The 27449-nt window shown below is 36.5% G+C and overlaps 2 protein-coding genes across 5 annotated transcripts in view; both read right to left on the bottom strand.

Annotated features, from left to right (window-relative positions):
• The window catches only part of LOC149835901 (uncharacterized), a 74333-nt gene extending 58832 nt beyond the window's left edge, over positions 1–15501 (bottom strand). The window contains exons 1-3 of the mRNA XM_090008837.1: positions 15179–15501; positions 10889–10950; positions 10757–10824 (exon numbers count right to left, since the gene is read on the bottom strand). Of these exons, the coding sequence (XP_089864963.1) occupies positions 10757–10824; positions 10889–10950; positions 15179–15359 (311 nt within the window). The 5' untranslated portion in view covers positions 15360–15501. The remainder of the gene's footprint in view (positions 1–10756; positions 10825–10888; positions 10951–15178) is intronic.
• Positions 15502–26579: 11078 nt separating this feature from the next.
• LOC149835900 (FMN-linked oxidoreductases superfamily protein) overlaps positions 26580–27449 on the bottom strand; it is a 32792-nt gene continuing 31922 nt past the window's right edge. For 2 of the 4 annotated variants that reach the window (XR_016432376.1, XM_090008832.1), the window contains 2 exons: positions 27187–27310; positions 26580–27110 (listed from right to left, as the gene is read on the bottom strand). Coding sequence is in view for 3 of the 4 variants with exons in the window: in XM_090008832.1 (XP_089864958.1) it covers positions 27212–27310 (99 nt within the window). In the remaining variant the exon portion in view is untranslated. The remainder of the gene's footprint in view (positions 27111–27186; positions 27311–27449) is intronic. The other 2 variants (XM_090008833.1, XM_090008834.1) reach the window with 2 other exon arrangements.

The following is a 27449-nucleotide window of genomic DNA, read 5'->3' as shown; positions in this document are numbered from 1 at the left end:
GCATATCATTTTCGGTTAGCTTTCCTTCATCTTTCAATATAAATGCATGCCTTAGCATCCTCATTAAAAAAAAAATTAATATCATTTGTTTTATCAATTTAGTTTGGTTTTATTTTCCTTTTATTTTTATCTTTTTTTATTGGAAAGAATGGTCCATTGATCTGTTAAAGATACTTGTAGTCGGCTCCAAATTAATGATGATCTGAGGGTGGTTTCTCTGTATAAATATAAAGACAAACAAATCTGAGAAAATGGATAGTGAGATTTGGAATCACATTTGTTGGTGCCACTTTGCTCACAAGATTTCAAATCACATAAGGTGGAATAACATGTGATTTTGAATCACATTGGAAGCAAGCAAATGTGCCCTTAACGATATTTTGGAAAATCTTGAGAAAACATTCTTATATATACAAATATAGTTTGCATCATACTGTTCTCAGAAAATATCAGTGATATAAAGCAGCATGAAAGATCAACGGTACCCATGATTGTCGCATTGTGACATAACATAAAATATTGCAAAATTTGTTTCTGTTGTGTTAATATCACGATTAAAACATGATGAAGATGTTTCCAAATCACTATCATGCATCGTGTTATTAGAACGTGAGATTTTTTTGGGTATCACATTGACCTTAGAAAATATCGTGGTAAAACTTCAAAATATCGGTGATAATTGCAAGTAGAGGAGAAGGCCATTATGATGACCACTCCCATTACCATTGGATTGTGACAGTCAGCGCCTGCAACACCCTTTTTTTCGACAGAGAAAGTTGTGCTCGGGTTCGAGAAGACCGGCCACCACCGTTGCAGGTGGTCGAGCCGTGACCTCCCTGCCTCCGGCAGAGGCAGAGAGGAAGAAAAGAGGGTGAGGGGAGAGTGGCCTCATCCACCCCTTCCGGCAGGCCTCAAGAAGAAGAGGAGGTTGGGGAGAGAGAGAAAGATACGTGGAGGGGAGAGAGAGAGGCAGGGTGGGGGTTTAGCCGAGAAGAGCGAGAGAGACAGGGAGAGAGAGAGAGATTGAGATACAGTCGCCGAAGGAGATGGGCTGGGTTGGAGAGCTCTCTGAGGAGAAGGGGAGGCGTCGGGGTCGGGGGGGTAAATTTTTTTGCCCCAATCCCCCACCCAGCCCCCATTTCATCGAGATTTTTTTTTAGAGTCTTGATTTGGGCTGTTATGACTCTTGTTGTGTTGACCGCACCCAGTGTCGGTTTGACCGCACCGAGTGCCACATCCACACCCGCACCCGAGTCGCATCGCATCGCATCGATGCGGGTGTGGCACCCTGCTGGCTGAATCCCTATGACATAGGTCACAAAGAGATTAGGTATTCTCATGTATAGAATGGAGAATACCCCGATTTATGGATTTTCGATGGGTCTTGCATCTCTTCACCCATTGATGTAAGACTAATCCACAGCAAGTTCACTTTTAAATTTTAATGCAATACCCAAAAAGTCAAGACAGCTTGTTAAGTGTTCCTTCTTTCACACATGAATGAGAGAAGGAGAGAGGTAGAGAACATTAATAACAATCTATGTCGCAATGACACCATTTTTTGTAAGTTTCCAACATTACTTAGTACAGAAGGGGACACGACACGAGAATGGTTTGGAGTATCCTTGTGACACTAATAACAATGCATTTATGAGAGAAAGAGAAAGGGAAAGCATTAAGAGCAATGCATTTGTGAAAAAAATTAATAAATAATTTTTCATTTGTCATATGATCCATACATGAAAAATGAGCCTCATGAGGAAAAGAGTCCCATGTCAATAAGTGGAAGAGAAATTCTAAAGGGTCGGCCTTTGGATCAGATCGAGCCTGACCCACTACATGACCCAATAAGTGGAGACGGATGAATTTGTAAAATATAATTTGAATGGGAATGGGTATAAGGGCCCAACTCAGGCCGACCATGATAACTGAGCCCGTCCATGTGACATGGCCTTTTACTTAGAAAGTTTCCCACCTCCCCCAAATCTATGAGAATTATATTAAAAATCCTAAACAACCTTCATAAAGCAGTAGCAAAGAGATGTACTATTCCTTTGCAAGAGATGAGACCCTAAATTTCTGTCTTCAACCAGTCAAAGTGACACAAATCATGTCTTAGAATAATCATAAGTATGCCATTAAATCAATACCAACAGCAGACACACGTGTTCGTGTGAGCACGTGTGCATGTTTCTGTGCTAGTGGTTCAGGGCTCAACCTAAGAGTTCTGCTAAGCATGAAAAAGAAAGCAAATCCATATGCATACATACGCATATTCAAACAATTGTATACATTAATAAATGCCTTTTATTTGTCAAAAAAATATGATAAGAAAATTTTGGTGTCAGGCGACTCAGGCTCACTAGATTTAGGGGCAAACATAGTGCCAGCCCCAAAATTTGAGACCATTGAAGCTCTGTCAAATCAACTTTTTCTCGGTTAACTAAAGACCAACAAGGTTCGCCCATAATTGTTGGACTAAATTCAGGCCCAGACATTATCAGTTCGGGAATAAATCTTGGCCCATGGACCACCCTGCCACATATTGTTAATCAGGTAAGGATGGACAAATCCTTTTTTCTTTGGGAAAATTGTTGCAGAACCAAACCCAATTCAATAAGCTTAAAAATTTTAAATCAAAGATTTTTTTATCTGAATTTTTAAACCAAGTACCAGAGTGGCCATTAGGCTATGAAGCTGGACTAGATAAATGTTGGGCAGAGTCTAGGTCTAACAATCATCTAGCTTTGGCATGGTTCTTTTTCCAACGTCAATTCGAGCACCAGCCTGGAAAGTCGCCTGAGAAGCTATCCAAAATGGTGCCCACTTTAACTAGATCTTACAATCTAAACTGCAGCAACTTTAAGCACTGGATTTTTATGAACTTAAAGTATTATCATCATAAACTAGTTAAAAACTGGAAACATAATTAACTTTAACCAAATCATTTCCCCTGCTTTTAACCATGAAATGCCACCTGTTAGTGTTGGCCAATGTGTAAGTTTGCAGTAAACGGGTCCTGCATGCTCAACAAATTATGTAACAATGACGAAAGACAAACAAACTTGTGTAGCTACAGTTAAATTGTATATATATACATAATATATGTGTATCTATATATACATATATGTATATATATTTATTGTAAATATTTTCCTTTTCTTTTCTTTCCCTTTTTTGCTCTTTTTGACTAATCAACATAAAGTTGATTAGTTTGACTAGCCGTTGGAGCTAGACCAATGGCTACAAATAGAGCCATTGGACTAGTTCCAACGTCTCTTTTTGAATCTCTATGAAGTATATAAAAAGGGGTGAAACCCCTCATTTTATGTAATGCTTCTTGCATTTGAGTTATTAATAAAATCTATATTTTTTTACATTTTGAGCCTTCTTGTTTGTGCTCTTTGTGGGTTTTCTGAGTGTACCCTTAGTGGCCACTTTTGTGCTTGTCCATTTGGATCTTTGGTAGACACTTTGTTCTTAATTGAAGGCTCTTGATTCATTCCATCGTATCAGAGTTTCGTTGCTCGTCGACCTTTGGAGATTGATCATCACGATTTCGTGTTGGGGGGAACAAGAGGAGACCCTTGTTCATTGGTGATTCAAGTATTTGTATGTTTGTGCCTCTAAAGATTGACTTGGTTTGTTGGTTCGGGTGCTCGTTGATTCTACTCAAAGTTCGTGGTGTGGTGCTCGTGCTATTGTTTCCCCTCTACTATGACACCAGGGTACGGGTATGGGTATGGATGTGGGTACAGGTACGGAGGGTACGACATGGCAATTTCAAAAAATGAGGGTATGGGGACACTGCTATATATATATAGAGAGAGAGAGTTTGGGACTCTGGATTATGCACGAATCTATATTATAATCCATATTAAAAATCTTGTTTTAGCTTTATTGACCAAGTTTGGACTAAAAGCCATGTTATAAAAGGGGAAGGGTGTAGCCCCAGGCCATCTCTCTCTCTCTCTCTCTCTCTCTCTCTCTCTCTCTCTCTCTCTCTCTCTCTCTCTCTCTCTCTCTCTAGGGTGGGAAGGGGAGGGTTTCGACAGTTAAAAAACAAAAAATAAAGAGTGGGTTTCGGATTGGGTCTTATTTGGACCCGACCCAACCCACCTACCTGCGTACTTTGCCGCACTTAGTACCCGTACGCATGTCCGGCCATGTTGACATGGGTAGTGGCCTAATTGGCCGTGTCCTAGTGACATAGCTCCTTTACATTCTTTTCACTTTCTCATCTCACATCTTTTTTCTTCTCTTTTCTTTATCTCTCTCACCCTTTGCAAGAATGGATGACAAAGAAAGTGTCACAATCACGCCCGTGAAATTTAATAATACAAACTATGTAATATGGTCTTCAATTATAAAGCATCACTTTTAGGGAAAAAGGTTGTGGGGACTAGTAGATGGATCTGATCAAGAGCCTAAACTAGTTATCACTAAGGTAAAGAACGAGAAGGAAGTGTCACTTACGGATGGTAAGAAAACTAAGGCCTTAGCCACCTATAAGAAAAAATTGAAAGAGTGAAGAATGGGACATGCCAAGATTATGTTTTGGCTTATTAATAGTGTTGATATTAAAAAATGTTAAAATTTGAGCATGCTAATAAGGCTTAGTAATACCTAAAGAATATGTATTCTCTTAAGAATATTGTTATGCAACTTGCAAGACAAAGTTCGAATCATGACTCAAGGTGACAAAAGTATCAAAGAATATTATAAATTATAATGAGTTATTCAAACTTCGGGAAGAGTTTACTCTTTTTGAACCTAGGTGGCATCCCCCCAAAGATATTGAATTCTGCAAAAGGCAAACTGATGCGGAACATTTTTTAACAATTTTTAAATGGTTTAAGACCGGAATTTGAGATTATCAAATTGATCCTCCTTCATAGACGAAAAATTCACTCTATTGTTGACACTATTGAAGGGTTAAGTATGGAGGAGAATAGGTTAAAGAGGCATACTGCAATGAATAAAGATTATTCGGTTCTAGCCATCTCTAGGCCGAAACATTACATACAGTGTTGTGAAAAGCATCGAGGCGTAGCGAGGCGTTCCACCAAAATCTGAGGCGAGGCGTAAGCCTCGAGGTGCAAAGCGTACGCCTCAAAAAAAATTTATTTAAAAAAACTGTAAAAATTATCTAAAATTATAAATAAATAAGAAATGCTTTAGTGAACCTTGGGAAGAAGAATCTCACATACCTTAGGAACTCTTGCAGCGTGTTACACACGTGCCCCCAAACGACCTTCAGCATCCAGTAGAAGTTGAAGGTCGTCCCTAACACCACCCATGTGATGCGGTCCTTCATGAACAAGCCCGACCACCTGAACTGGGGGCTGAGGACGTTCAGGTCGATACCGTTCTGCAGGTTAACGTCGACGTTGATGCCACGCTCCGTCAAATACTGCTGCAAGTCAACGTTGATCTCGTTTGGGGAGTTGGCGACCTTGACGTGGAACCCCCAGACTAACTTCTGGCCGGTGTGGGGGTGGGTAGGGAAGTTGTCGTTCTCGTCGGAGAAGGTGAGGCCCAGTCGCAAGAGGCAGAGTCGGCCGGTGTTGATGTTTTCGGCGAAGTGAGCGTAGTTGATGCCCGGTGTGTTTTCGCCATCGGGTAGCAGTAATAGGTCGTGGCTAGCTTTGGCGAGGATGGGCCACATGGTGGCGTACGGAAAGTTGTTACTATGTGGTTTCGGATGTACTCCCAACTCTCGAAGGAGGTTGACAGCCCAAACGTGCATGACGTATTTGCCACCATCTTGCAGGTAACACATACCGGTACGAAATAGACTCCATAACATCATCAATAGCTTTCACAAACAGCACCGTCAGGAATCCACTGGAAAGACAGTGAAGGCTTTCACTAAAAACAGCAATACAAGTGCTCCCCTGTCGGTCGACCAAGAGAGAAAAGCAGAGGGGGAACCCCCTGCCCACGAGAGGCGATGACAGGGGGCACCGCCCCCCTGTCGGTCGAACCCAAAAGAAAGGCAGGGGCCCTGCCGACGAGAGCCGACGACAAGGGGCTCCGCCCCCCTGTCAGTCGATCAAGAGAGAAAAGCAGAGGAGGGGGTAACCCCCTGTCGATGAGAGGTGACGACAAGGGGCTCTGCCCCCCTGTCGGTCGACCCCTCACTGAGAAAAAGTAAAGAAGAGGGTTTACCTAGCGTCGGAGACTTCGACGTCACCGAAAAACGCAGAGAAAAGGCGGTCGAGGATGTCGACCAAGGTCGCCGGAACAGACGGCGGTGGTGGTGAGTCGCTGGCACCCTCGCAACAGAGAAAAGAAGACGGTGGTGGTCGGTGAGTTGCCGACACCTTCTTAGCAAAGGAAAGAAGGTGGAAGAGGCGATGACCGGCGGCGGGTGGTGGCTGATGGTGGCCGGTGGTGGCGGGAGACGAGAGGGGACGGAGCGGAGAGAAGGTTCGAGAGAGGCGCCTGTGTCTTTTTTAAAGACACAGGTTCCCTCAAACCATCGAGCATACGGGTCCGGGTCGGACTCGGGTTCGGGCCCATCCGATTTTCAATTGCGCGCCTCGCCTCAAGGCGTAGGCCTCAAGGCGCATGAGGCGTACGCCTTGAGGGTTTTACGCTTTTTAAGTGTGCCTCAAGGCGAAAAGGCCCTCGCCTCGAGGCGAGGCACGCTTTTTGCACCTCGAGGCGAGGCACGCTTTTTGCGCCTTGAGGCGCATTTTTAATAACACTGATTATATGCAAAATTACAAGCCACCTCATTTGTCACTATTGCCATGAACCAGAACACATTAAACCTCAATGTCCAAAGCTAAGAAAGAGAGAAGAGAAGAAGGTGGCTTCAGTTGGCTCACCGCAAGAGTCAAATGACAATAATAACCCACGATTTATCGAAATATTACAAGCCACCTCTTTTCAAAGGAGCATTTTCTTCAGCTGGAGCCGCAATTCCATCCTTCTTTGATCCCGATAAATTTACTTTCCTTTTTTACTCTAGTGCATCTTTTCATATGACCCTCAATGGTAATATTTTGTCTGAATGTCATACTAACCCAAGCATGTCAAATGTGTTTGTTGTCGATGGTGCATATCTTGAAATAAAAGGAATACGGGATTTCGAGAGTACTTTTCAAAACCCTAAAAAAATTACTATGTTAAAAGTTAGATATATTCCTAAGTAAAATCTAAGCCTCTTATTTTTTTTCTCAAATATTTAACCATAGATGTAATGTCTCATTCTCATCTGATGGTTGTTGGGTACAGGATCGCCAATCAGGGAAGTTGATTAAGGAAGGTCATAAAAAAAGAGGCTTCTACTATATGGACTTTTTGAAAATACCAAAGAATACTTTTTTTGTAATGTTCAAAAATTGGATTTGGACTTGTGGCACAAAAGACTTGGTCACCCTAAAGTATACAAAATTCAATATTTTTTTAGTTTAAAAAAAAATTGTAATTCTAAAATTTTTTCTTGTAAAGACTGTATTCTTGGTAAAATGAAGAGCTTACCGTTGCAAGAATGAATGTTTGTCTCTTCTAGACCGCCTGAGTAAATACATTTAGATGTTTGAAGCCCAGCACCAATTATATCAAAGGGTGGATATGTAATTTTTGTTTATGATTTCTCTAGGTATACTGAGATGTACTTAAACATAAATCTGAAGTTTTCTTACATTTCCAAATATTTCACAATTTGGCCAAAAATAAGTTTGAAAATGATATTTTAATCTTTCGTACCGATTCAGGGAGAAAAATTTTATCCAAAGAATTTAAGAATTATCTAAATTTGCATAGCATCACACATCAAAGATCTTTTCCTCACAGACTGCAACAAAATGGTTTGTTTTTACTAACAAAAATGATAAGTTTTCCTCTCATCTCATCCCTTGTGTCTTTTTAGGTTATGCAAATAACCAAAAAAGGATAGAGGTGCCTTGATTTAAAGAATAAAAAATTATAGGTTTTAAGAAATATGTCATTCTTAAAAAAGGAAAGTTTCTTTGATTTTGAAAATTCTAAGAAATTAACGGAGTATTCATTTTTGTTAGATTTAATTTCGAAGTATGATACTGATGATTGTCATTATGAATGTAACCTTGATAATAGTTATGACTTTAGAAATGATATGGTAAATGAAACAATCCTATCATGATATGAGTAGTGAAGAGCAATCTAATAGGGATGGGAATTGTATGCAATATTGTGAAGAGAAATCTAATAGGGATAGGAATTGAATGCAATATTCCAGGCATAGAGATCCTAAACATCCATTTGCACTAAAAAAATATTTTGATATTGAAAATCATTCTGAAGTGCCAACAAAGTCATCTAGAATCTCAAAATCACCTGAAAAGTTTGTCAATGACTCCATTTCACCCAAATAAAGGTATATATTGCATTAATTCATTCATATAGAACTTTCAACCTATGCTAAAGCCAAAGAACATTATAAGTGAGTAGAAGCCATAAGGGTGGAATTAGAAGCTCTAGAAAAGGTGAGTACTTGGACTATTCAATATATCCCACAAGAAAATAAACCTATAAGTTATAGGTAGGTATACAAAGTGAAAACCAAGAGTGATGAAACTCTTGATAGTTATAAAGTCGAATTAGTTGTCAAGAGATATTCTGAAGAATATGTCATAGATTATGAAGAAACATTTGCTCCAGTTGCTAGGATGACTACCGTTAGGACCTTAGTAGCCTTAGCCTCTATTATAAAGAGGCCTATATACCAAATAGATGTAAAAAATACCTTTATTAATGAAAACTTAGTTGAATAAGTATATATGGAAGCACCAATTGGTGTGAATATTCCTAAGAGAATGCGCTCTTCGTTTGGACAGAGCATTTTATAGTCTTAAACAAGCACTGAAAGCTTGATAGGTTTAGTCAAGTTATGCTTGATATTAGATTTAGAACTTTCTTGACTAACACGGTTTTGTTTGTTAAGATTTCTTATGTAGGTATTATTATTCTCCTCCTCTATATGGAGGACAGGAACGTCATCGAAGGAGACAAACGAAGAGTTGAAAACAATAAAAAACTTCTCAAAAAACTCTTTGAAATGACTGATTTGGGTTTCTTATGACACTTCTTAAGAAACACATACAGGGTATTTGTTGTCTCAATCTATATTTGATTTTGATATTGTCTTCAGTTCTAGAATCACAGATGATAAGAGAGTTGATACTCCTGAGGTTGTCAATGTCAAGATGAGAATTGATTATAAAGAACCTCCTGAAGATCTAACTCCTTAGAGACAGTTTATACATTTCAATTAGTAGACCTATTATAGCACATGTTGAAAATGCAACTAGTCAATTTCAGCACACTCCTTCTCTTCACATGGGAGCACTTTTGCATATTATTATATAAATTAAGGCATCTTATTTTCGAGACCTCTTCTTGTTTGTTTCATCTAGATTAGATTTAATTCCATATAGTGATATTGATTGGGGAGGTGATCCCAACAGCATGCACTCAATCACAGGTTTTTACGCCTTTTTAGGTGAATCTCTAATTTTATGAAGGTGAAAGAAGCAACATAAGGTCTCTCGCTCGTCAACCGAAGCTGAATACTGAGTCATGGCTACTACAACGATGGAAGTGGTCTAGCTCAGAAGATTGTTTGCTAATATGGGAATTCAAGTAACTGAAACCTCATGAATGTGTTGTGACAACAAAAGTGTGATATACGTTGCCAGCAATGGTACATTTCATAAACACACTAAACATATCAAGATAAATTGTCACTATGTATGAGAAGAGTATCTACATGGCAATATTGATCGACCATATGTTACATAAGAGTACCAGTTGGTAGATTTTTTCACCAAACCTCTCGCTGCTCATAGAATTCACTTCCTTTTAGGCAAACTTTCAGTTATTCTCCTGTAAGTTTGAAGGGTTGTTAAATTGTATATACATATAATGTGTATATATATATATATGTGTGTGTGTGTGCGCGCGCGCGTGTGTATATATACGTATTATATATGTATATATATTTATTGTAAATATTTTTCTTTTTTGAGCGTTGGAGCTGGACCAACAGCTATAAATAGAGAGCCAATGGACTAGTTTCAATGTCGCTTTTTGGCTCTTTTTCGCTCTCCATGAAGTATATAAAAAGAGGTGAAACCCCTCATTTTATATAATGCTTCTTGCATTTTGGGTTAGTAATAAAATCTATATTTTTTTTACATTTTGAGCCTTCTGCTCTTTGTGGGTTTTATGAGTGTACCCTTAATGGCCACTTTTGTGCTTGTCCATTTGGATCTTTGGTATACTTTGTTCTTAATTGAAGGATCTTGATTCATTACAGCTACAACTACCAAACTATATTTTAACCATTAAATGGCATATAAGTTCTCCAAGCACCTGGCAATCTTTGATCTGCAAAACACTTCTGGTATTAGAGATACCCTGATTCTAGTATTCAACTAAAACAAGTAAAACCAAGTCCTTCCTCAATAAAAGAAAACAAAGGGTCAGCCAGATGAAGCTAAACAATATCACAGAAACAAAGTGGGGGGTCTTTCAAAGAAACCAAATACCAGCTCTCAATCAACCTCATTTCGAAAAGGGTTCATACTAGGCAGCATGATTTAGCAGGTTGTTACAGTGCAGGTTTGTCTCAAAGTTGACAGGAAGTCCAATTATAACTATAGACATAAGAACATTACCCTGACGACTAAAAAGGTAAGAACATTGGGCAATACTCATATCTGATGGTACACACGTCTACATGAGAAAAGTGCAAATTACTTACTTAGAAAGTTCAGATACCACAGTGGGCCTATCACGTTGTATAATATCCCCATGCCCAAGTTGTCCCTTCTGCAAAACAAAACCTGTGAGGACTGTAGAGAAACCAAAAGATGCCATGTGATCTTGAATATACCTCATTTCGACCCCAAGTGTAGCAACGTCCATTGACATCCAAAGCAACACAGTGGCAGGAAGCTGAAAAGCAAACAAAAAACAGGGAAAAAAACAATGAGCCCATTTTGTTTTTATGTGTTACAATATGTGACAGCAATAGTCCTCGAGGCATATGTGCAGCATCAGTCGAAGTTTCATATTTTCATAAAAAACTATTTCAGAGTGCTTTCATCCTCGGCCAGTGCACCCAGTATTACATGATCCCACTTCAGTGACTTAACATCCACCACCAATTTTTAAAAGCATAAATAAATTACAAAAATTAGTATGTAAGCTGAATCAAGCCCGGTTCCCAGTTCAAGCTCAGCTTATTTATAATGTCAAGCCTGTGCTTGATGACCAGACTCAGATAACTTGTTTTACATAGTAAACCAGGGCCGGACTTAAGCGAGCCGAGCCCAGGCTTAACCGGTCCATTGTGCACCCCTAGTCCATACGTGTGTTGGTTAAGATAGAGAAGTTAACACACACATATAGGGATAACAATTGGTAATAGGGTTATTACCTACAAACACCTCCCTTTTTTTCGTTTTTTTGGTTGTCCTCATGAAATTAACCATACAAGTATGATCTATATGTTTTCCAATGTTGTAATTATCGTATCGGAACCCGTATTGGAAGGGCTGGTGATACAGGTGTATTGTACCGTATTGTATCATATTGTAACACACAAAAAAAACATTTTCAAAAATCACAAAAACTAAAAATATATATAAAAAAAAACTGAAAATTTTTCAAAAAAATATAGAATGAAATTAAAAAAATCAAATTTAAGCATTATGAACAATTAAACATACGCAGAAAACATATTGTAACAAACTAACAACTAACAAAACAAAAGCTTTGCTATTAAAGAGTCATATTAGATAACAAACAAAAGAAAAAAATGAGTAAACAAACTATACCAATCACATAGTTCAAAAGTAAAATAAAATTTAAAATGACTATAAAAAATTAAAAATATGACCCCAAAGAGAAATAAAACACATTTAAGTAGTCAAACCGTCAAACTACAATATTAAGTAAACTTAATTATGAAATAAATTGAGCATGAAAAACTATGTAACAATTATCAAATACAAAAGCTATAATTATGATGTTATAACAAGTGAATCAAGGAGTCCTCAGTGTGCTTGAGTTTGGAAGGATAAACCACCAGATTGGTTTCCTTCATATTTAGATATATAATTTTTTATTAATTCATGCTGGTAGGGTTCGGCCCAACCCCAGCTTGCCAATCCAAAAAAATAAATAAATAAATAATTTGCATCCATAACATATATCAATAAAGTCTGAGACTAAACACTAAAAAGTAAAAAAAACGAAAGTATAGGTCCTTTCAAAAATAGTAAGCATTAAAACAAAGAAGTTTCATAATGTATTTCATTAATTAGTTTCACTAATAAAAATGAGCACAAAAGATGAATAATGTATGCATCCATAATAATACTTCTCTTCTTTATTGTCTTCACTAATCACAATAAATAAAGAAGAAATTCCGACAGTTTTGTGGTCATAGCTTACGAAATAAGTGACAACACTCTACTAAAGTCTTATTTATGTAAAAAAGTGTCATTAAAAAGTGAAAGGATCAAAAATACATTGCTTGAAAATTTCAACAAAAAACGGTGAAAAAATAGATGTATCTTACTCGTACAATACAGCGAGTTACACTGTATTTTCCGACCGTATCGCATGGGTTAGCAATACCACGATACACCATATCATATCATATACGAAATGAAATGATACTGATAACACTGTGTTTTCTCAAAGTCACAAATATCAGTACCGGTTATATCTCGGCAAGGCTGTTTCTACTTTCTACCAATATTATAGGTTAGAAACTTAGGGGAAAATCTTGAAAAACCCTTGGGGATTAAAAATATAAAAATAAAGAAAAATAAAAATAAAAATGAAGACCAAAAATATAACAAATGAAGATCTAAAATATAAAGCTATGTAATATATATACACATTTAACACCGCCCTCAAACTGACGGGGAAATGACCAGTTGTTTGTCAAGAAGAAAAGAGAAGTAAGATGATGGCAAGGTTTTAGTGAAGAAATCAACAATTTGAAATTCTGATGTGACATAAGATAGCTCGATAGTTTCCTTGAGGAATTCTTCACAAACATAGTGACAATCCATCTATATGTGCTTTGTCCGCTTATGAAAGGTGTGATTGCTTGCAATGCAGATGGCGCTTTTATTATCACAACACATCTTTGTAGGAGTAGAGATAAAAACAATATATAATAAAATAAATAAGTAAAAATGTAAAAGAAAGAAGAAAAACATATCTATGATGCAGAAGATAAATAAAAACAAGAAAAATGATTGATGATAACAAAATTCTTTTGATAATATCAAGACATTATCACGAGAATATCGCGATATTATCATGAGAATAACGCAATATAATTAAATTGAAGATGTTTTCAAAATACCACAATATTTTAGCTTTAATATTGTTCGTTGAAAATATAATGATAATATCGTGATACTTTGAAAATTTCATCGGTATATGTGTATGGTTTTTCATGGTGGGAATTGGTCTTAGACTGTCCGATTTCGACAAATGTCATCGATAAATGTGACTATGTTTTTTCTTAGTGGGAACCGGCTCTTAGACTATCCGATTACAACATTCGAGCAGGTTTTTATAAGGCATCAAAAATCAACGGCCTACTATGTGCAATACTTTCCCAGGTCATAAAATTGTGTTTCTTCATCGAAAAAACATGATCCAAAAAACGGTCTCCACTATTTTAAACATGTCAAATCCATCCATGAGGTCATATTGGATCAAAACAACTTGTACCATGGAGATCCAAAGGTGTTTGTAAGAAATGATATCATTAACAAATGTTATCCCCCCTCACCCAACACACACATATGAGTGATGAAAACATGCCAAATGGGTTTTTCATACTTTTTTCATGTTAATTTTAAATTCTGACCACACAAATGCAGTCTACATGTTTTATTTTATAGGGATCAGCTCTTGGAGTGTTTGATTCCGACACACGTGTGGGTTTTATATGGTTCAAAAAATTAACAGTCCAAAATCTTTGGAAAACTACAAATATCATTTCTTTCGAGACTATAAATATCATTTTTTCATTGAAAACACATGATCGGAGTGTTAATTCCTAATAAATTGACCATGCCAAACACATGTATGAAGCTGGAATTGTGAAAAAGGCACCGGAAAAACTCAAAAACTCATTTAGCATGTTTTCATCACTATATATATTAGATGGTAGCTGCCTACCACAACCTACCTGGATTTTGAAGGGTTTTTCTTAATTCTGACCATACAGAATCACAGATGTGTTCTACATGCTTGATTTTATAAGAATCAATTCTTGGATCACCCAATTCCTACAAGCAGGTAGGTTTTTATAAGATTTAAAAATTGATGGTCTAAAATTTTCATAAATATTTAAGGTTTAAAAAATCATGTTTTTATTTCTACTCAACATATATATATATATATATATATATATATATATATATATATATATATATATATATATATATATATATATATATATATATATATATATATATATGTGTGTGTGTGTGTGTGTGTGTGTGTGTGTGTGTGTGTGTGTGCGCTCTCCCGGAGCACCTACTCCCACCTAACAGAAAGTTCAAATTTTCAAAAAAAAACAGTTTTTTTCGTTTATCAGACCCTATAGATATGATCTACAATAATTATTTAGTGGAAAACAAGTTTGGATCATGTGATTATGGCATACGTGTAGGTTTTTTAAGAATCTTCAAAAATAGACCGCTCACAATGTACCAAAATTTCATGACTTAAAAAAACTTATTTTATGTCCAAAAAACATTATCCAAAACATGATTCCCATCAAATAAACTATGTTAAGTACATCTATAAGGTCTCATTGAGAAGATGCAACCTACAACTATGATTTCTATTATGCGGGAGTAGGTGCGCCCGAAGCACCGTAGCGTTACTCATTATATATATATATATATATATATATATATATATATATATATATATATATATATATATATATATATATATATATATATATATATATATATATATATATATATATACACATAAAGAGGGAGAGAAAGATATGAAAAACACATTGTTATTCCACAGCTATCGAAACCTCATCACAAAGAAGGCCCAAATGAAGCCACCAGAGAACGAGAAACCAATACTAACACAAAGAAGAAGAGAACGAGGACAACGAACTCACCGCAACCAGAAGCAACGAAGCAGATGTTGACTCCGAGCAGCGGCCGGAGCCTCGTCGGAGACACGAGGTTCCCGGCGACGGAGGCGTCCTTCTTCCGGCCCATCGCGTCCCAACTGGTCCCCCCGCAGAAGAGGAGCTCCCCGGCCTCCGCCTCACTGCCCTTCGCCTCCTCCTTCGCCATTTTCCGTCCGAACCACCGCCCCTCGCCGGAAAACACCCCGCGAAACGGCCACCGACCCTTGACCTAATTTATAGAGAAAACCCCAAACCCTTCTCCCTCTTTTCGCCGGACAGGTTCGTTCCCCCAAAATGAAGACAACTAAAAATTAATAATGATTCAGCAAAAAGGGAAGGAAAACAGTAAATGGCGAACGACCAATTTGGGGGTTCGCATTTTCTTCATTTCTTTTTTGTTGCTTACTTTATGGAAAGGGAAAACTGAAAAGTAATTAATTCCTGATTTTTTCCTACCCGTTTCGTTCTTTTTTTAGAGCGAACACAAAAAAAAAATCGGGTTAGTGTTCCCGCGGTAACCACGTCGAAAAATTAAAATCGAGAGATTGACTATAATACCCTTAACATTTTCTTATTTACAATCTTGGTCTTTGCAAATTGCAGGTACGGATGCAGCGGATTGGATATAATCGGATATCTGCTCCGAACCCAACAATATTATTTCTGTATTTTGGATTTGCTAAATCGGATTTCTTTCGGATTCCAACCTGCATATTAGGTCGGATCTAATTCAAATCTGGACAAAATCCGATCTTTTTTTTTACATGCAATGAGTTAGTCTTTATTGTCTTTTATCAGATCCACTATTGCTACATATATTTGGGATCTGGGTTTAACCCTACCATTTTGGATCTGGTTTGGATCCGAATCCAGGTTTAGAACTACAGACCTACATTGTTTATTTCAGAGTTTGGATTTAGATATAAAAGAAGGCTGTCTCATGTTTGATCCGTTTGCAGCCCTGCGCTATTCACGGGGATATCAATGAGTCGGGTTTGTGCGGGTTGTTCGATCCAGCACAATGGTGAAATCCCAACTAGAAATTGATCAGATTTAATCTCGAGCTGGATACAAGTCCAGTAGAAATTGATTAAAATCTGCAATCCGTCTATGAAGTAGTCCACCAATATATGTTCGAAATTTAATACTAATTTGGTTCTCATCTGGAGGCCCATATCCGAAAATAAAATATCAGTCTCGGATCGGATATGCGACCTGATTCGACCCATGTCCACAATCGCAACGGTCCTAGGGGTTTTTCGTCATTACGCAATGAGGGGTAGTTTGGAGTTTTCCTGTGTAAGAAGAGATACGCAGAGGGTATTTTCATCTTTTTATGTGAAACCTGTCTTTACGCGAGATTTGCCGTTGGATGGATGCGAGTGATTCCGCATCTACGGTCGTCGTTCGGCATGTGATTTTTTATACGTGATCCGAATCCCGCGAAAAGGTGAGCACCCCCGCTCCTCAGGTTGATCGGACCCAGTGGGTCCCAGTTTAGGGAATTAGCGGATTGACCTTTTGACTAGAGAGACAAAGACTGTCCATCAGGTGCTTGACTTAAGCGGGACTACAAATTAACGGGTAGGAAACGGCCCAAGTCATATTCAAAATCCAAATCCAAAATTTATGCTGCAAGTCCATATTCGAGACTGGGTTTGACCAGATCCGATCTAATCAATCGAGTGTGTGTAGTATTTGATCCCAAAGAAGAAAATGTCAAAATCAAGGGTTTTAAATAAGGCCAAGGGTTGGACATTGGAACAGGCGGACCTACCTAATCTGGAAGCCTGATCCAACATTTGTTTGGTCCAGGCCAGGCTTCAATGAAATGAATTATCATTTTATCTCTACCAGAAACCAGATCCGTGGGGCAGGCCCATTAGGTGACCTAGTTCTCTGTGAGGGTTCCTCTTCATCAAAAAAAAAAAAAGATCCGCTTACTATTTGGGCCTGGTCAGACACAACATTTATCCAGCCATTAGTTTTACATGTAAAAGGTGCAAACAGGCCTGAACTGATTATTGATCTGGCGAAAATATAGATCCAAATCCAAAACCAAATATTGAAAGTCCTGTCATATAAATCTCAATCCAATCTGAATACCACAGTCTTTTTATTTTTAAGATCCATATTTTAGAATAGTGTGTTGGATCTAAATCGGGTATCTGACTTTGCATCCCCACTTGACTGTGTGAAATATGGGGAGAAACATACCTAAGCTGACATTGTATCCAAATCTGAAACCAGATCTCATTTGGATAAACTTGGGACCCAGACCTTAGGTCCAATCAGAGATTGGCAGCATTGCTTGCTTGAGTACTCGATAAAATCCAAATCTGCGCACAAGTAAAACATAGATGGATGCGTAAAAAAGCTAATCCGAACTAAATCTGTCAAATCCAACAAATTGTCGATCCATATTAGGATCCAATTGCATGCACTAGAAATCTCTTTTAAATATTTGACCCAATCAAAAGATTCAGCATCAAGAAATGGATTCAAAATGACCCAGTGAAATTGACTTGGGATATCAACTAGATCAAGTTTGGCTTTGACATCCAACCGAGCCCATCACGCTCGACCCAGATTCGTTTAGCCCTTTCAGACCCAATCAGTTACAAATATTGGATCTTGTTCGGGCTTTCACATTTGAATTTGGCAAAAGACAAATTCACTACCACCCAAAGCATGACTGTATAAGCATCCAATAAAAAGGCTTTTTCGTATTTTGGTTCATCCCTAAATCCAACCCAAAAACAATTCGACCATTTGAAAGGCCCACATCTGACCCAGTGGTGAATTCAGAATTTTGCTTAATGGGGGGGGGGGGGAATTATAACAAATTAAAATATAAAACTAAAATAATTTTTTATATTTTGCTTAAAGGGGGCAAAAAAATTATAATAAAATGAAAAATAAAACTAAAATATAAAGGGGGCAATATAAATTTTTATATTTTGCTTAAAGAGAGGCAAAAATATTTATAATAAAATAAAATATAAAATTAAATTTTCAAAACTTGTGGATGACTTCAATACTTGTGCTTAAATGGAAGCAGAAAAAAAAATCAAAACTTTATGACCTAGAACCGACCCTTTACATCTCTAGCATTTTGAATATAAGCTTAGTTCCAATATATCATAGGCCTTTTTTATCAGGGAAAATCAGATGGTTGTCTGTGGAGAAATTAACGTTATGCCGCATGGCCGACTCTCAACACTTAAAAGTTAAAACTACTCGGCCACCCCATTTAGGGATGTCAACGGGTACCCGACCCATCCAGGTATATTTGAATCCATCCAAATAACAAATTGTTGAGTTTAGGTTTTGTCGGGTCATGAAAATGGAATCCCAAACTCAGACCCACATAATTTTATTTTTTTATTAAAAATACTATAAAATACAAAAAATAACTGTAATATATGACTAATTTGACCCTATTTCCTAAAAACCCTATATTTTTTTATATTTCTCTTAATATCTAAATTTATAAATATACAACATCGTTAGGACCCTTTTACCTTTCTCAACAGCAAATTTATACCTTATTGCGATAAAATTGTACTAGCCGTCGGCTAAGTCTAACTCTCACTTAAATCCATAATTGCAGGTTTTTATGCTCAAACTGACAACTCGCATAAATCTATTTATGAAATTTTGGTGAAACTGACCAAAATTTCAAATATCATACTCTTTCGCATATATTTCACAAAATTGCAAAAATATGTGTGAAATTTTACTTACCACTTACCACTAAATTCGCAAATATCCTATGATTTTGCATATACTTTTTTATTTTGCATAAGTTTATATGTAAAACTTAACTTATAACTTACCATCAAGTTCGCAAATATCTTACTTATTTGCATATATGACTCGGTATCACATAAATTTATTTGTGAAATCTCGGTATCACTAAATTTGCAAATATCTTACCAATTCGCATATATGACTCGATATCGCATAAATTTATCTATGAAATCCCATGTACCACTTACCACTAAATTCATAAATATCTTACTTATTCGCATATATGACTCGATATCACATAAATTTATCTACAAAAACCCATGTACCACTTAGCACTTGTATAAATTTATCTAGCAAATCCCGCATACCACTTACCACTAAATTTGCAAATATCTTACTTATTTGCATTTATGACTTGATATCGCATAAACTTAACTGTGAAATTTCGTGAGCCACTTACCACTAAATTCACAAATATCTCACTTATGTGCATCTACTATACAATCTTGCATAATGTCATTTGTGAAACGTCTTATATCACATATATTATATTTAACTATTTGTAAGAGTATGACAGATATATGATATTGTTTATTTGTTCCAAAATATTTGTTTGAATCATATATAAACCTATTGTGTTCTCCAACCTGATTATTTTCGCATAATCTAGGGTTCTTTTTAGTATTTTGTCCCCAATCTGTAGTCCTCAACCTGTATTCCTTTTGCCAATTATTTTTGTCAAATGTTTTCGGCAACTATTTTTTGCAACTATTTATCAAAGTCATTTCATCATTGTTGAACCACCGATAATGCATTTTTTCGGTAAGCACAGTTTGCCCTTTTGTTTAATGGTTGAATCATACATTTTTCCATTATGTTTAACAACTTAATGAAATATTGTTCACTTTTATTTTTTTGGCTTAAAATAAAATACTTTTTTATTATTTATGGTAAACAGAGTGTTCCCTTTTTTTTAATGTTTTTTTAAATACAAATAGTTTGTTTATTTTTTACAATGCTTCTTAAATATTCCCTGTATTGTTATTGTAGGAAAATTTGAATATGTTTATTAATACAATTTTGTGAAGAAGAAAAAGACCATGTCAAAGAACTATGAACTGGGTCATCTTAGTAATTTGAAAGCACAACTTAGTGTGCAAAAGTGAGTAAAGAGGGAGCCACGTCCATTGCCAAAAATGTGGGTGTTCGGCATTTTTCACAAAAAATGCACCATCAATAATCACATACAATTGTGTCCAGGCAGTAAGCTAAAAAAACATGAATTATTATACAATGAACAACTACAAATTTCACAGTGGCTTGTATCTAAGGCAAAGTGTGCATAACAAGTTCAACAGTTTCTAGGAACAATCTTGTCGCTCATCTAAGAAGCATCTAGGGGGGGGGGGGGGGGGGAGGGCGACCCATTGGTTGGCTATGAGGTTTGCTAACCTCAATGCCCAAATAAAGGAAGTTGGAGATGCAGTCACATGTGACATGGCTACCTGTAGTGGCAAAGCGAGAGGGCGAAAGAGGTACCTGACGAAGGTGTTGAGGTTAATGTGAACCATCCTCAGGAAGTATATATCAGTGAGGTCTTGTGGTTGGGTCGGATGTGAATACCACTCAGGAATCTGGTATTGCTCTCCATGATGAGGAGAAAGTGCAATCTTTGATGAAAAGGATGAAGTGGGAAAGAAGATCTGGTGCTCGTAAATAGGTATCTTGTTCATTTGTTATTTTATAATAATCATTGATTAGTTTAATGTTGCTACTATATGTAAATGCAATTGATCAGTTTGTTTTGTATGTGTAAAACATGTAAAAATTTATTGCAATTGATTGATTTTATTGTTTATATATATATATATATATATATATATATATATATATATATATATATATATATATATATATATATAAAGAGAGCGAGAGAGAGTAGGGTGTAGGTACTTGAACATTAGGTGCTTGACACCTACTTGAACATGTTGGTTATTCATCGTGCACTTGATGGACGACTAGCATAAAAAAAACAAAATTTCACCAATCGAGCATTAGCAAGGACTTTTGTCACCGCTAATGACCTTTAGCGACAAAAGTTGACGCTAATGCTCATTTTTTTGCCAAACAAGCATTAGTAGTAATTTTGGCAAAATTTTACATTTTTTATTCTTTTTTTTTCATTGGCCGCCATCAAGCACACAATGGACGGCTAGGATGTTCAAGTATGTATTCAAGCACCTACTCACTATTTATATATATATATATATTGCTAATATAAATGAATATAATTAAATTTGAAATTGCTATTATACATGAATGCAGTTGATTAGTTTGTCATGTATATGTGAAACATGTAGAAATTCATTGCTATTGACTAATTTCATGGATTAAATTGAGCAATATATATTGTTACTATAAATTAATTTAAATTTGTTATTAATTTGTCATGTGTGTGTGAAACATATACGAATTCATTGTAATTGTCATATATAATTATTGCTACTATACATGAATGCAATCAATCATTGAAACTTATTGCAATTGACTCATTTTAGTAAAATTATTTTGGATTAAAGGATTCTTAACCAATTGATCCAGAAAAGCCAACATCCTGCATGCACCGGTTCTACAACAACCAAGCACGGAGGAAACAAAGGAGTTGTTGGGTCGAATGCATTTTCATAAATTCTTCGAAATCACATTATGGAACAACAGACACCCCCTCTTAGAGGCCCTTTTATAGTTTTGAAATCCAGCAATCAAAACATTTCAATTCAAAGATCTTAAGATGACCATCACATTGGAGGATGGGACATGAATCATCAGACTGAAGTGTCATGGAGAGCTAATGAGTGGATCATGTTGGAGAGATTTAAAGAACTTGTGTCATATTTATTTGCAAGCAAATGATGTGTTCGAAGGCAATACGATCATATTTTCATAGTTTATGAGCTACTATGACTCCAGTAAGATGAGGAGGATAAAGGCAAAACTAGCGTGTGTTGGAAAGAAGGGCAATAGTAGGGTGGATAAGACGTTCAAATCATTCTTGCTATACTTCTTTGGCTCAAACTTATTCATCGACACTGGTGAGAAGTCGATTCATGCATCATACATCGAACTATTGGAAGACGTGGATCACATTGATCAATATGCATGGGAAACAACCACACTTGCACACTTATATGCAAGTTTGAGTAGCATGAAAAGTGAAAGAAAAAACTTTGTCAGGATGTTGGTGTTGTTGGAGGTATTTATTCCTTCATTATACCTAAACTTTTGATTTATAATTATTCACATACTTATATGTTGTATTAAGATGCATATTGTGTATTAATCGTTGTTAATCATTGTTATGCAGGTTTAGATATGTGAGCACATATCCATTGAAATGCCTCAGATGTGTGATGTTTCCTATAAATTTTCATGTGTCACGATGTGAAGTCGGTTATGTAATAAAGAGGGTCGTGACTGAAGATTAGGGGGTCCTTGCATGTCATGTGTCGAATGTGCTGCCTGACTAGGATAAATATAAGTATTGTTGTTGATATTTCATATATATTTTTAAATAAATGCTTGTATGTAGGCCTAACCATAAAGTAAATGTAGGTAAATTGGTGCTCCTATAAAGACATGTTAGAGGAAGGGGAGAATGCCAATGTGGTTGTAAGGGTGAAGGATATCGCCTGGAAAGACATTTGGAAACACAACGTGAATGAAGTTGAGCACCAAATGGCCAGCTAAGTCGTTCGACAATTCGAGTTTGTTCAACAACTCTGTCTCCCATGCGCAGTTAGCAGATTTTTTTTTGCATGCCACAAAGGATTACTCCACAGTATTCCTCTCTGAACTTAAAGACCGGCGTGAAGGTGGTGAAGACATCGACTTGTCGTCTATGACACATGCCACCAATGATGATTTTGTAGTTGCCTTGGAGGTTGTAAGTTCTTCAATGACAAAGAGGTTTTTTAAGGAGGAGAATGTTGTATAGAAGCATAGATAGATCGTAAGTTGATTGGAGGGAGAGTTGGCTCTTACACTTGAAGAAATTCTCACGCTGAAGAATATGGTACATACTCAAGATGGTATGATACGTACTCAAGCTAGCTTTCTAGAGAACTTAAATAAGGTCATCGAGGAGCTACAAATGCAACAATCACAATATCCTCAACTGTAAAAATTTATTTGATTGTTTTTTGTTTTTTTTGTATGTATTGAAACATCAACATTGTAACTATTGAGTTGTATATAATGTTATTTGAATTTTCTATGAATGAATTGTTATATAATCATTTAAATGTTTATATGTTTTAATTGTAGATTACACAAACCAAAACCACTTTGATTTTTTAAATAATTTGCATATAATGTCATTGTTTATATGTTTATATATCTATATATTTTTAAATCATTTAAATGTTTAAATGATTTAATATTTATTTGCTTACATTCACTATTATTTGGGTTGTTATATGTGAAATCCATATAAAAACTCAAACCCCTAAAATCGCAAATACTTCATAAATTGGTTTAAAAATATGTATGAAACTTCACTTAAACTAAAATCACTAAAATTACATATATCATACTTTTTCACATATAATTCTTGAATTCACATAAACATATTTGTGAAAATCCTACATAAGCACAAAAATACAACTATTTCGCAAATATCTTACTATTTTACATAACCGCTAAAACCACTAAAATCATAAATACCAAATTCATTTACGAATATGTAGGGTTTTCACAAATATGTTTATGCAAATTCCTGAATTATATGCAAAAAAGTATGATATATGTAGTTTCAGTTTAAGTGGTGTTTCGTAAATACATTTATGGAAATATTAACGTATATGCAAATAAGTAGGATATTTGTGATTTTGGTGGATTCAATTTCACCAAAATTTCGCAAATAAATTTATGAGAATTTATGAGTTTGTGCATAAAAAACATGTGATTTTGGATTTAAGTGGGAGTTGGACCTAGCCGACGTGCGGTACACTTTAATCGCACAAAGGCATAAATTCATAGTTGTGAGGGGTAAAAGAGTTCTAACGATGTCAAATATTTACAATTTTGGATATCGAAAGAATATAAAAAATTGTAGGGTTTTTTAAAGAATCAGGGCAAATTATCTGTACAATACGTTCATTTTTCGTGTAAAATGCTTGGGTTGGGTACCTGGCAAAAAGCATGACCCAAACTTGGTTTGCCTATTGTTCGGGTCAGGTTCAAGTCACTTGAATACTGTTTGGGTCAGCACTTTCTACACCCATACCTGATAATTGAGGTTGTGTGCCCGATACAAACTGGACCCGGCAGCCTTATCCCCATTGCCCACTAGAGAGCCTGTTGCTTTGGTAAAGCAAGGGACACACACTCTAAGCATCAAACTCTATGCCCTTCAACTCAAACTTCATCAATTAACCACCTGACAGATCCCTTGAGAGCTTTCCATATATCTATGCTTACTGCTTGTAAATATTATCTAGCCCACTAAAACTGCTCTTTCGACTACAGAACAGCTCATGACATCTCAAGTTGAATAGAGATGGTAGTGGACCGGGGTGAAATGGGGATCCGTCTTAACTGCCCAGTTTGGGGCGGGGATGGAGGACACAAAACGGAGAATGGATCAAGGATGAGGGTGAAAATCAAAACTCGTATGTGGATGAAGGCGGGGATGGACTTACTCTTGCCCCCCCCCCCCCCCCCGAATGAAATTATAATATACCTTTATTATATTATAAAATAACATTTAATATATATATATATATATATATATATATATATATATATATTTTTTTTTTTCTAACCCTAAAGAAGGGTCGCCTTTTTCCTTCCTCTAACAACTCTAGAGAACTATGTAAATCCTGAAATAGGAGGAAAGAAGGATTCATTAGAATCCACCTCATTTGGGGCAGGGATGGAAGACATGAAATGGGGAATGGACAGGGGATGAAGGTGAACCCGTCACAAGGATGGATCGGGAATGGAGGGCAAAATTTTGAGACAGGGGGCGTGGGTGGACAGCTTGTCCCCTGCACCCACCCCGGTCCATTGCCATCCCTACTCTGGAGTTTGAAACCTATGTGTGGACCCCTCATTGCAATGCCAAAGCTGGGTGTACTGCTAGCAGGCCAGAATGGTCTGGGATTTTATGAACATGGCACGGGTCAACCAATTGTGCGTTCCAATGACCAAAAAGTCGGCAGTTTTAAGCTATTCAAATAAAAATACAAATATTGCAAATATTTATAAGCAATAAAGAGAAAATTGTTGTTGTAGAATGACAAAATAAATTTTAAATATACATAGGAGGCTACAACAATATGAGAACAAGAGTGTGAACTGTTCATAGTTTTTTTATTCAATTAGACCATACAAATGTGATCAACATATTTGGTTTTAAAAGGACCGACACTTGAATCATCCAATTGTGAGGCATAAGCAAGACTTTGTAATGCTTGAAAATGGACGGCTATGAATTTTGGTAAATATTCAAGCATCCAAAATTTGTTTTTTTGTTACAAAAAAGAAAACATTGTAAATGCCTAGTTCACGCTCTAGTTCTCATATTCTAGTGGCCCTATGAATAGGATTGTATTGATAAGGTATGCACCTATGGTGGATCTAGGCAAGTCTTCTGGGTCTTCATGATCCAAAATGGATACTATGAATATAATGTGGCTCATTATCCTAAAATTCTAAGTTGACAGCAAGTGGATTTTCATTTTTTCCAATTGGGTTTTTATATAAGTGAAAGCAGGACACTCCAAGTTCGGGGGCCAAGGAGTTTCACAAAACATTCTTGGGGAAAAAATGCGAGTAAAAGACACCACTGAATAGAATTTGGTCAATGAATCTAAGAAATAGTGAGAATTTTTTCTCTCAAAATCTCTTTCTTCCACTTCGTCTACACCAGCTCAGGGGCATGCTTTCCTCTAAGGCAGAGATCTTCCCCACCGATGCATTTAGAGATACCACAGCTTTGGCAGATCGCTTAGCCCGGAAAGGCAATCTCTACTTCCTCTCTGGTTCAGTTGGACAAGCTCATCACTTAAAGTGTCTTCTTCCTTGGCTTGCTCATGCAAGCTTTACAACCATTAAGAGTCTAGTGTCTACAGGGTCATTGAAAGTCGACTGTAATAAAAACGCCATATTAGATGCAAGAGTCTGAATTGATTAAACACAAGTATGGTAATGGCTTACTCTCGTGGGTAAGGAACCCATCAGTGAAAAGCTGTAATCTTTTAATCTTATTTTGTTTTTTCCGCATATTTGAAGAATCAACAATCTACAATGTATCAATTTTCAACCCTCAAAAGTTCATATTTTTATGTTGAAATATAGGTTCTAAGGGTAGATTCCCAATATTTCGACCATGCTGAACACATCCATAAGGTCAAATTTGGTAAAAGTCTCTCCTATAAGTTCTAACTAGGGGATTCCTTATCCACAAGGGTAGCAAATACCTTCTCATTAGTTTCAGCAGTTATAGAGTTGGGACTTTTTACTGAATCCAACTGAGTTGAATTTAAGATTATAATAAGACAACTTAAAAACAAAACATAAACATAATTGTTGAGTAATGTCCACTACAATAGAGAGAGATGAGAGCATCTTCAGCATGTTTACATGCATGCATGCCTTTCATTATAAATGATACAGTTAAAACAATAGGATGATGATAAAAGGTGAGAAAGCATTCATACACGAGAACTTGATCGGTGGAAGATTCACCACCATGTTAGTCTTGGACTACACTATTGTCCTGAAGCTTTGGCAATCTTGGGTACATATGCGCATAAGGTGTAACCCAAAGTTTAGGTAGTTCATCATAAAAGAAAAAGACAGTAATAAAATAAACTTAATATAACTTTACTGATTAAAAACAACAAATTATCTATAGATCAAAACAGTTCAATCTGTTGCTCATATATCTCAGTCCAAGATTTGTACTTGGGACTCCAACAGACTCAAGGTGGAGGCAGTCAAAGATGGTTTTTCTGGTCATTTCTTTTTGAAAACTTGCCTGAGTTCACATGCAACCAGCAAGTGAATCAGCCATGATTTCCATCAAAACCTGGACCAGGTCCCTCATTCCAAAATTGGCTCATGACCTGTATCTAGCAGACGTGAAATCTGTAGGTCAGTGCTGCAGTTGAACAGGAAAAAACAATTAGAATGCAAATATTTGCGCAAGAAATAACTAATATTGCTCCATTACCCACCATAATTTATGCTGCAGGATAGTACTCAACCATTCTCAGCTTTGTCATAGGCATTTGACTTGTGTTTAGGTGTGAAAGTAAAACCATCAGGCACAGGTCCTAGTAGCATTTCAGAAATGCGAATCTGCAGTCAAAGATGGTGTGAAAATCAGGCTTCCCAGATAAATGTTTAAACTAAAAGGTAGCACCAGGAGAGTCACCAAGTTCGACTGTATTGCTTATGGACCGAGACCAACCAATTTCATCCAGCATAGATCAAATTA

The sequence above is a fragment of the Nuphar pumila genome, chromosome 6 (genome assembly GCF_984573655.1).
Source record: "Nuphar pumila chromosome 6, dmNupPumi1.hap1.1, whole genome shotgun sequence".
Taxonomy (NCBI): Eukaryota; Viridiplantae; Streptophyta; class Magnoliopsida; order Nymphaeales; family Nymphaeaceae; genus Nuphar; species Nuphar pumila.
Note: the sequence above shows the minus strand (reverse complement) of the source record. Positions and strands in the feature narration are given on the sequence as shown.